The sequence below is a fragment of the Cotesia typhae genome, unplaced genomic scaffold, assembly GCF_013202065.1.
Source record: "Cotesia typhae breed Kobodo isofemale line unplaced genomic scaffold, CoteBio_Ctyphae contig_44, whole genome shotgun sequence".
NCBI classification, from domain to species: domain Eukaryota; kingdom Metazoa; phylum Arthropoda; class Insecta; order Hymenoptera; family Braconidae; genus Cotesia; species Cotesia typhae.
In genome coordinates this window covers 1,995,045-2,005,735 of record NW_027423753.1, presented here as the reverse complement: position 1 = coordinate 2,005,735, position 10,691 = coordinate 1,995,045, and the positions used below count along the sequence as shown (strand labels likewise).

The following is a 10,691-nucleotide window of genomic DNA, read 5'->3' as shown; positions in this document are numbered from 1 at the left end:
AAAAAACTTGTGCAATTGAAGTAATAGTTATTATTAATCAATTGACTGTTTGATTGGATGTATCTTTATCAATTCTCTTTAAGACTGATATTTTTGTTTTTCTTTTTTTAACACAATTGCTCAAGAAAGTTAATTATAATACTCTTGAGGTAAATATATTGTTAAAAATTATTTTATGAGTTGTAACCAAACATAAGCTTTATTTAATCAGTTTAATATTCACCTGGAATTTGTAAATATTTTAAAAGTAGACTTCATATTAAAACAAAGAAGAAAACAATTATACTGAAGCGAATTTTTTATCAATGATAATTTATAATTAATATAGATAATATTTGTTACATATTCCTTTTAATACTGTCATACTTTTGTTATTATTAATTACTAACCTATACAAATAACATTATGTTTAAAGTTATTATTACAAGCGATATTTCTTCTCGATTATTAATTGTATAAATAAATAATTATTACTGAATAGTAAAATTAAAATAACATATAGCTAGTTGAATTTCTTTGTACTGAAAAAATTTCAAGTTATCAATGATAATGAAGTATATTATTAATAAATAAAAATAAATAAATTACTTAAATAACACTAATTATTATTTCATTTCTTCTTTAACTGATAATTATTATTTTAAATAATTTATTGTTATAACAATAAATTATTCAATAAAGCAAAAGGTTGCTAGTTATTATTACTATAATTAAAATACTGATTTTAATTATTAATTTTAAGAATTTAAATATAATTATTTATTTTATTTATATATAATATAGGTATCTACATAGTTCTTCATTAATTTTAAAATGGGAAATTTATTTACAAGGATTTGTTATACAATTTTCGGCAAATTTAATTATTAAAATTGTGCCGTGAACAAAAGTCATTTGAAAATAATTTTATTTCTTCTTCTTTATTTACTCTATGTATATATCTTCTATGGGAAAAGCAGTCTCAATAAATTTAGTGTAGAATCGATGGAAGGCTCGTCTACAACACAAAAAAAATTCAAGATTAAATATATTACATAAATATATAAATATGTGAGTATAAAAATTATTTTAAAGAAGAAATAATAATTTTACCCAACAGCTTCCGCAACAGGCCGTGTTGATTCTTGTCCAATAAATACATGGCAAGCAAACCTCTGCAATGTAGGGTGTTTAGTAATAAACCCTAGATACCTGTGATCTCTGGGGTGAAATGCGCAAAACGATACATTTTTCAGCGAATAAAAATAATCGTGACATGGCCCACGATTTTTGCGTTGCTAAAATTAATAAAAATATTTTTTTATAATTATTAGTAATAATTTAAAATTACTATCATAATTTTTTAGTAGTCAAGAGTCATCTGTCATTTTAAAAAATTTTTTTACAAGTCAATTATAAAAAAAAATTATTTTTAATTTTTAGATGTAAAATTTTTTTATTAAAAAATTTTTCATTATTTAATTGTTGCAAAAATTAAAAAAATTGACAGATGTTTGTTTTCTTCAGCATCATAATTTTTTACCCTAGGTTTGCTGCGATCAACCATACGAAGCCCTTGATCAGAAACTTCTAATATACAACTCTGGGATTCCGGTGAATCGCTGGCAGTGTTACCAACAATCCTCCTGACAGCTTGACAAACAACACCCGTTCCCTTGTGAGCCAATGTCTCAACAGACCCCAGATAACCTAACAAATAGCGTTCGCGCTTAACTTTTGGGGCAGTCGGATCAAAATCATTGTAATCCATGTCTACTGCATAAGCTGATGGAAATATTCCTTGACGTCCTGTTCTTAAATTTACACCTGTAAATAATTAATAACTCAATTAATAACCTTCATTATTATCTTCATTGAACAATTTTTACCTTCACACCATAAATCGTCAGCTTCTTTTTGAACGTAAATAGGGTCTCCAATTTCTAGGTCTATTTCATCATGGTGTCGTGGGATGAATTTATGGAGACCACGATGTGTTGCTTCCAGTAATTCTAATTGTGTGAATGGAATTCCTCCGCTTCCTAAATTGGTAATATTTAAATTTTTATTAAAATAATTTTTTTTTTCATTCATTTTATTAATTGTAAAATTAAAAAAAAATTTTTTTTAAATTGCGCTTATAGTTTTTTCAAATTTTTCTTCTCATTCCTTCTCAAAAAAGGTTTTTTTTATAAATTTTTTTAATAAGAAAAATCATCGGATGTCTATTAATTTAATTGTTATAATTTAGTATCATGATAAATTTTAGGTTAACTTAAGAAATAACTGAAGATGACACTAAAGTCAGCTGACATTGAGAATTTTTCTCATTTTTTTAATTAATTAAATTACAACTAAAAAAAAAAAATATTTTTAAAAAATTGCTCTTATAGTTTTTTCAAATTTGTCTTTTTTTAATTTGATAATTTTATTATGACACTGAAGTTAGCAGACGTCTGAAAATTTTTGATTTTTTTATTGATTGTTTAAAATTATTTAATTGAAATTTTTTCAATAAAAAATTTCTAAAAATTTTGAAATGTCGGCTAACTTCATTTTCATTACCTGGAGTGCTGCTGGGTGACACAGAGTCAGTATTTTGCAAGGTATTACTGCACATAATAGGTGAAACACTTTTAGGTCCATTGTCAGGCGAATGAGCCGTACTGTGTCCGCTGTCAGTGGTCATTCTTTCGCTGTCAGGTGACGAGTCCTCGTTGAGCAGCCGAGGGTGACATTTTCGAAGAATCAAGTGAGGTCTTCCGGCTCCAGTAGCTCCTGAGACACCTGCTAATTCATCAGCCAATGAAGCAGGAGATGTTTGAAGGGACACATAACCTATCATAGCTGATTAATTTTTTTTTTTTAACTATAATATAATACTATACCCCGTTGAATTTTTTATCCAGGGTATGAATAATATTTTTATAATAAAAAAAAAAATATATATATATATAATCTTAGTAATATAATTAATTGCTCTTACATTTATGATTATTGTTGTTGACATTAATGTTACTTTTTGGTATTTCAGGCAAACGCCTCCGACGTCGTTCATTAGCGCTGCTGACAGGTCGATTGGCCGCGTGCTCTGGAGTAGGCCAACATGATGACCCAGTAGCAAGACTTGAGCACGAACCACCGACAGAATCACTGACTACTGTTGAGCAGTCGCTCTGCGGGCCGCTGTTTATTATTCGGGATCCATTTTTACCTCCGGAATTGTACCGAGTCCTGCTGCTTAGTCCACCGAACAAGCTAATGTCATCAAAGGTACATAATAGGGAACAATCAGCTAACACTACACCATGCTTACTGTACTCGAGTCTTAATACACATTTATGAATAATGACACTTGAGTTTTGACAGCTGTTAGAAATTTTTTTATAATTTTATAGCAATTAAATTATTGTCAAAAAAATTTAATAAATAAATTTCACATGTAAAAATTAAAGCAAATTTTTAGAAGCTTTTTTTTTTAGTGCAATTGTTATAAAAATAAAAAAAAAAGTGACAGCTGTCAGCTGACTTCAGTATTATTTCTAAGTAACTAAAATTTTAAAACTCTGAAGTTATAACTAATATTAAAAGTTTTTTATAATTTTATAGCCATTAAATTATTATCAAAAAAAATTTAATAAATAAATTTCACATCTGAAAATTAAAGGAAATTTTTAGAAGCATTTTTTTAGTGTATAAATATTTTGTTATAAAAATTTGAAAAAAATTGACAGCTGTCAGCTAACTTCAGTATTATAAAACAAACTATTTCTAGGTTATTTATACAAAAAAAAAATTGAAGTAAAATGACATTCAATAATTCTTAGAATTTTTTCAACTAATATGGAAAAAAAAAAAAAAAAAAAAATTCTACTTTTAAAAAATATTAAATACTATGAACGTTAATTTAACATTTAATTAAAATCTAAAAAGTTAGTTTAATGCCTGCTAATTTAAATGTCAAAAAAATCTAAGTTCTTACATTTCTTTCTATTACAGATCTAATGACAATATAAACAATACCTAAAATCACTGTCAGCAACTATTGAAGAATTGTGATCAAAATCTTCACTGTCGTCACCAGATATGTCATCACTTTGATTGTCATGCTGATTTATGCCCATAACTTGGGCATCCTGATCATCTTGATCATCCGAATCTTCAGCTCCCATTGCTGCAGTTGAAATTCGAGGACAAGAGTTGTTGTCTTCATTGTCACTTGCTTGTGACGATGTCGGGGAATCATCCACCAGCACATCGTGGACCAAACTTGTAAAAAAGTCAATTTTTTTTTTAATATAATTAATTATTAATTAATTTAGATTTTTATAATAAATAAATTATGAAAAAAATTCCGCATGAAGAAATAAAAAAAAAAAAAAAAATTTTTTTTAATATTTTACTACTACAATAAAATATATATTTGATGTGTATTCAAGACCAGAAGCCATATGTCAGATTGTTGTATCATAGTAGTCAAAATATTTATTACAAAATAAAATTAATTTAAACAAAAACTTTTTAATTTCTAATTTAAAAAGTGTAATAAAATAATATACTTTTTTTTAAACTTATTAATATTAAGTATTACACTTGTATCGACGCATGCCTAACCGCTAGGGGGTTGAGGTCAGAATATATTCTATTCATTAGCTCAGCGGTGCAACGCTGCAATTTTTCAGCCAACCAGCCCTCAGATAAATTTATTTATTTAACCAAAAAAAAAAAAATTTTTTTATTTCTTCTTTAGAAAATTTTTTTCCAAAAAAAAAAAATAATTTCTAATTTTTAAATTAAATTAAAGAAGAAATTTTTAATGAGAGATCTTGAGTTTTAATTGATACTTAAAAAAAGAAGAATCAATAAATAAATGCAGTAAAACTGGTACATATGACTTCTGTAATAAAAATTAACAATGAAGATATTTTGTACTTAATTAATTTTCTTTTTATTTTAGATGAAAATTATTTTATTCTCAATATGCTACTGGAAAAAAATGATGCGGTATTTTTACTAGGTGAGGTAAATTAAATATTTAATAAAGAAAAATATAATACATTAAAAAACTCACGTATAATTTGATATAGGTGCTTTCAGATGTTGAGGCAATCGCTCAAAATAATGGCGAAATTCCTCAAACTCAGTATCAGCCATTGTCAATCAGAGAAAAAGGATCCTGAAGACCCCGTCAACGGGGGATACACACACCACCACCACCTCACCTTCGTCGTGCTCGTTGACGTCGATTTCGATGTCGGGTCTCGGGAAGGAGGCGGAGATGGAGGCGCTATGGTCGTCACTCTATTGATTCTATTTGTAATCAGACGCAAGCGCTAACACCACCACTGTCGTCTATATACTCGACTGGGGTGGGATACTTGTAACATGTTCAGTATCATCCCCAATCGCTTTAAAAAAAAAAAAAAAAAAAAAAAAAAAAAAATCTTAATTCAAATTACATAGCTTCATTGCCACATCAATATATCAATACATCAGATTTCACTTTCATTAATTAACTTAAATTCATTTCATCTCCACTTTAATTTGTTAATATGGACTTACTTATATGAATGTAGATTTAATTCATTCAAACTTTTCTTTATGTATTATTCAAAATGTACATAAATAATTTAACTGATTAAATATATATACATATATTTTTTTTTTATCAGTCAGATGAATTATATTTTTATGTTGATAGAGTATCTTGATGAAAAAAAAAATATTATTCATGAAGTTATGTATACAAATTTAAAGAGATTAGTTTATTTTTAGGTGGAGGAATGAAAAAAAAAAAAAAAAAAAAAAAAAAAAAAATTATGATTAAAATCCTTTTGAAGACTTGAGAAAAAGAGCGCTTGAGAAATAAAATGTTTTTTTATTGTTTACTGGGATTAACGTCATTTCAATTGACGTCATTTCTTCTTTAAATTTTAAATTTAATTATTGTAAAAAATTTGACAATGAAATTGTCAAAAATATAATCATTTCTTCTTTAATTACAAAATTAAATTATTATAAAAATTTGTTACATAAAAATTAACAAAATATATGATTATTTCTTCTTTAATTTTAAAATTTAATTATTGTAAAAAATTTTGACTTTAAATTAACAAACATCTAATTACTTTTGGTTTTATTTAATAAAATATTTTTAAAAAAATTTATTTTAATTCTATATTTATAATTTTTTAGTTAAAAAAAAAAATATTTGTTAAATTTAAATTTTATTTATTTCTAAAATTATTTAATATTTCAATGCACATAATAAATGTATTAAATCCATTAATAATGAACTGTCATTAAACAAAGTAAGATAAGGGCAACATCCCTTAGCGTTAAATGATAAGCAGATGACAGCTTAGAGCTATTTGTTATCTGATCCTGTCAAATTCACTTTGTTTCATTTCTTCTTTGCATAATTTTCTAAAAATCAACGCAATATTTATAAAAAATTTTTAAAATACAAATTAATATTAAATAAATTATATTATTCATTATTGAAGTAAATGAACACAAAGATTTTATGGATAGATAGATAGAGAGTGAGCGAAAGAAGAAATTGGATAGATCGATCAAGCAATTCTTTTAACTCAAGGAAAACATCGGGCATTATTTAGCCAAGTGGCGATGGGAGTTGTTGAGAAAAAAGAAGAGAAAATAGTCTGATAGTGGTAAGTGATGGGGCCGAGTATAATGTGCTGTATTTATTTATACATTTTATACATTAAGTATATATAAATAGACTTTTTTTAAAAAAAAATTTCAATGAAAAGAAGAAATACATAATAAACAATGAATTTCAATGAACTTTTGTTTCATTATTAATAAATGGAACGAGCTTTTTAGAATTAAAAATTTCTTCTCATTTTTCAGAAGCAAGTCACCGTGATTTTTAATATCCTGCTCAACAGTCTGTGACTTTTATTGTATTAATATTTAATTAGTTTTTAATAAATAAAAGTAAATAATTTTTAATGTTATTTTAGAATGCAGGGTTGATTTAGTAAACAGGAAGATTAAAATGAAAAAAAGATTTAGTCCGCCAATGAAAGTAATAAGTGGTGAGCTTTACCAGTCAGTCAACCAATCGGATCAAGAACAAGAGATTCTGTGAGTGAATACTGGTGGTTGGTGAATAACGGAGGGGTGAAAAGCTTAAAAGACCGATTCTTATGTTGGATCCTCACATTTTATAATTTTCATTTAAACAAGACACAACCAGTAAAGTTTTTAAATAATATTTTAAACAATAAAGAAGAAATATACAAAGTGAAATTTTTTGGTGTTGAAATTTGTTAATAATAAAATGAGTGGCTCGGGAAAAAGTTTTCTGGGTATGTGGCTTTATCGCCGAGGTGAAGAATGGACTCTTAAAGAGGGTAGTCCTTTGCATAAATCAACAAATGTAAGTTATAAAAATATAAATTAATTAATTAATTATTTTTTTTTTATTTATTTAATAATTACTATGTGAAGAATATTATTATTACTTTATCATCTTCTTAAGTGAATTTTCTTCTTGAAGAAATTTTAAAGTGAAAATTTTATGTTTAAAATTTTGAAGACAATGATTTTTAATCTTTTTTTTTTTTATACATATTTTATTAAAATATAAATTAAATAATATAATTAATAATTATCTTTTATTTAATTTTTTCTTAGTTATAAAAATATATTAATATTTTATAATCTTCTCACTTTTTTGTCTTAAAAATATTTTTCAAGGTAAAAATTTTAATTTTATTACAATATTTACTAAAATTAAAATTCAAAAAATTAAATTAAATAATTAAAAAAATTTATTACATTTTTATAAAATAGATACCAATGGTAAAAAAAATGGAGCATTCAGACAACAAAAGTTCAGTGGTATTTTCATTAAAAAATCAAATTGGTGGATTAGCTCGTGCTCTTCAAGTTTTTCAAGTAAAAGTTTCTTCCTTTACTTATAAAAAATATTCAAAGAAGAAATAATAAAAAAAAATTTTCAATTTAATAGGACTTGGGCGTAAATGTAGTACACATAGAATCGCGAAAGTCAATGAGACGTGGTTCAGAGTATGAAATTCTAGTCGATGTTGAATGCGAATCCAAGAAGATGGAAAAGCTTACGAATATGCTAAGCCGCGAAGTCGCGGCTATTAATCTTGCACAGTATGAACAAACTGGAAGTGTTCCTCATCCACCGATGTTATCTGCAGCCCCTAGTTTTGGTAAATAATTGATGTAATATAAATTTTTTACATTATTGGTCTTACAAAAATTTTTTAATTTAATTTAGACTTTAGTCAAGTAGACATGCTCTGGTTCCCCAGAAAAATTTCAGATCTTGATCAAGCTCAAAATGTTCTTATGTATGGTACTGCATTAGATGCTGATCATCCAGTAAGTTTTATTTTCTTCTTATAAATTCAATATTAATTATTTTTTAATTAACTTTTTATTTTTTAGGGCTTTAAAGATCCAGTTTATCGTAAAAGAAGACAACAATTTGCTGATATTGCTAATAATTATCGACAGTAAGTTAAAATAAATAAATAAATAAATAAATAAATAATAATAATAATAATTACAGCGGACAACCGATTCCAAGAATTCAATACACCCCAGAAGAAATAAATACATGGTAAGTATAACAATAAAAAATTTTTTTTTATCAATTTAAAAAAATTTCTCTCATTTTCCAACTTCATATGATCGTGTTTTTTCATCTATGAACCTAATAATAAAATAAAAATCTACGCTATACTCACAATTCTCGTTTTCACTCTAAACTTAGCAATCTATACAACTCTGATAAGATGAATATACCCTGAATACACACAAATTGCCCTAATTTGATTTGACAAACTTACTTACGAAGAAAATTCATTCATTTACTCTGTTACTAAAGTCTTTAATTTATTATTGTAAAATTTATTTGAAACGATAAGTTTAATAAATTACATAATTTATTTATAAATTTATAAATTTTTTAGGGCAACTGTTTTTCGCGAGCTTTATCAACTGTACTTGAAGCACGCTTGCAAAGAATATTTAGAAAATTGGCCGAAATTGAGTAAATATTGCGGTTACAGGTACGTTTTAGATAAATTAAAATTTTATACATTTATTAAAAATTTATAATTGTATTAAATTATTAAATTATTATCAGAGAAGACAATATTCCTCAACTAGAAGATGTTTCCGTATTTTTAAAACGTAAGTGTATTTAATATTAATTTTATTAATCTAAAATTCTTAATAAATAATTTAATTAATTAATTAATTAATTGTTATTGCAGGAATGACTGGCTTTCAACTACGTCCAGTTGCTGGATATTTGTCACCACGTGACTTTTTAGCCGGGTTGGCTTTTCGCGTCTTCCATTGCACTCAATACATCCGTCATTCATCGGATCCATTTTATACACCTGAGCCGTAATTAATTAATCAATTATTTTTATTATAAATAAGTAAATTAATAATTAACAATAAAATAAAATAATACATTTTTTTAGCGACTGCTGTCATGAATTATTGGGCCACATGCCATTGTTAGCGAATCCAAGCTTTGCGCAATTTTCTCAAGAACTAGGATTAGCTTCTTTAGGAGCTTCTGAAGAAGATATTAATAAATTAGCGACAGTAAATATAAATCTATAAACTTTCTATCATTAATTATGAATTAATGATATTGAAGTTAGCTGACAACTGTCAATTTTTATATAATTTTTACAACAAATCAATTACAATTAAAAAAAATATTTAAAAAAATTTCCACTAATAATTTTGTTGTAATTTTCACATTTGGAATTTTTTAATTAAATTTTTTTCATAATAATTTAATTGCTGTAAAATTATAAAAAAAATGTCTAATGTCAGTTAACTTCAGTGTCATTATTAATTTGACACTGAAGTTAGCTGACAGCTGACAATTTTTTTTATAAAAATTAAATAAGCATTTTTTATTGTAATTAATTTGTTATAAAAATTTTTTAAATTAACAGCTAACGGCTAAATTAAGTGTTATTAATTTTTTTCATACCAAGTTGAATTAATAATGTTTTTTTTTTACTTAAAAAAAAATCAGCTGTACTTCTTTACTGTGGAATTTGGATTATGTAAACAAGATGGCGACTTGCGCATCTACGGTGCAGGATTGTTGTCGTCAGTTGCAGAAATAAAGCATGTTTTAGAGGCTAAAGATAAAATTTACCGCTTTGAGCCTGATGTAACATGTCAACAAGAATGTGTTATTACAGCTTACCAACATGCATATTATTACACCGACAGTATTGAAGAAGCTAAAGAAAAAATGAGGTAATTAAATTAACCATCTAGATAAAAGTAATGTATACATTAAAATAAATAATTATTCAGAGCATTTGCCAATGGAATCCAACGTCCGTTTGGCCTACGATACAATGCATACACCCAGTCTGTTGAAGTTCTAACAGATGCCCAAAAAATAACCGCGTTGGTCAGCGAGCTGCGCGGCGACCTTTGTATTGTTTCAAATGCGCTGAAGAAAATTTACGAACAAGATGACACCGTGGATGTTGAGAAGATTACTAGTCTTCTCACTCAAGGAATTAACCTGGCACAGGATCCATCTTCATCGTCTTCTTCGGACACTGATGATGGTGACAAGAGCCCTAATGTTGATGACCGTAAAAGTATAGGCCAAAGTCATTCTTAGTTATATTAAAAATAATGAAGAAAATTTA

At 26.2% G+C, this 10,691-nt stretch overlaps 2 protein-coding genes across 6 annotated transcripts; one reads left to right on the top strand and one right to left on the bottom strand.

Moving 5' to 3' along the window:
- Positions 1-750: 750 nt before the first annotated feature.
- Aplip1 (JNK-interacting protein Aplip1) lies at positions 751-5,362 on the bottom strand. Of its 5 annotated transcripts, none has more exons than XM_074245673.1 (8): positions 5,051-5,362; positions 4,003-4,248; positions 2,966-3,237; positions 2,545-2,817; positions 1,869-2,021; positions 1,523-1,806; positions 1,093-1,277; positions 751-997 (listed from the first exon to the last, which is right to left on the bottom strand). In XM_074245673.1, the coding sequence occupies exons 1-8, from the start codon at positions 5,131-5,133 to the stop codon at positions 925-927; spliced, it is 1,569 nt and encodes a 522-aa protein (XP_074101774.1). In that variant the 5' UTR covers positions 5,134-5,362; the 3' UTR covers positions 751-924. The 5 variants fall into 5 exon arrangements, with proteins under 5 accessions (XP_074101774.1, XP_074101777.1, XP_074101778.1 ...); XM_074245676.1 differs by having other exon boundaries at positions 2,545-2,769; positions 5,051-5,359; XM_074245677.1 differs by having other exon boundaries at positions 2,545-2,766; positions 5,051-5,358.
- Positions 5,363-7,257: 1,895 nt separating this feature from the next.
- Positions 7,258-10,691, top strand: Trhn (tryptophan hydroxylase). The gene is made up of 12 exons (XM_074244711.1): positions 7,258-7,387; positions 7,804-7,908; positions 7,982-8,195; positions 8,264-8,367; positions 8,434-8,501; positions 8,558-8,608; positions 8,961-9,059; positions 9,137-9,183; positions 9,267-9,402; positions 9,483-9,609; positions 10,055-10,284; positions 10,345-10,691. The coding sequence occupies exons 1-12, from the start codon at positions 7,289-7,291 to the stop codon at positions 10,661-10,663; spliced, it is 1,599 nt and encodes a 532-aa protein (XP_074100812.1). The 5' UTR covers positions 7,258-7,288; the 3' UTR covers positions 10,664-10,691.

Bases quoted from the DNA above. Each gene is read 5' to 3' on its own strand.
- Aplip1 (XM_074245672.1), bottom strand. From the start codon at position 5,133: ATGGCTGATACTGAGTTTGAGGAATTTCGCCATTATTTTGAGCGATTG. The intron at 4,249-5,050 runs GTGAGTTTTTTA...CTTTTTTACAAG, and splicing joins GCACCTATATCAAATTATAC to TTTGGTCCACGATGTGCTGG. The intron at 1,807-1,868 runs GTAAAAATTGTT...AATTATTTACAG, and splicing joins TGACGATTTATGGTGTGAAG to GTGTAAATTTAAGAACAGGA.
- Trhn (XM_074244711.1), top strand. From the start codon at position 7,289: ATGAGTGGCTCGGGAAAAAGTTTTCTGGGTATGTGGCTTTATCGCCGA. The intron at 7,388-7,803 runs GTAAGTTATAAA...TTTATAAAATAG, and splicing joins CTTTGCATAAATCAACAAAT to ATACCAATGGTAAAAAAAAT. The intron at 8,502-8,557 runs GTAAGTTAAAAT...TAATAATTACAG, and splicing joins ATTGCTAATAATTATCGACA to CGGACAACCGATTCCAAGAA.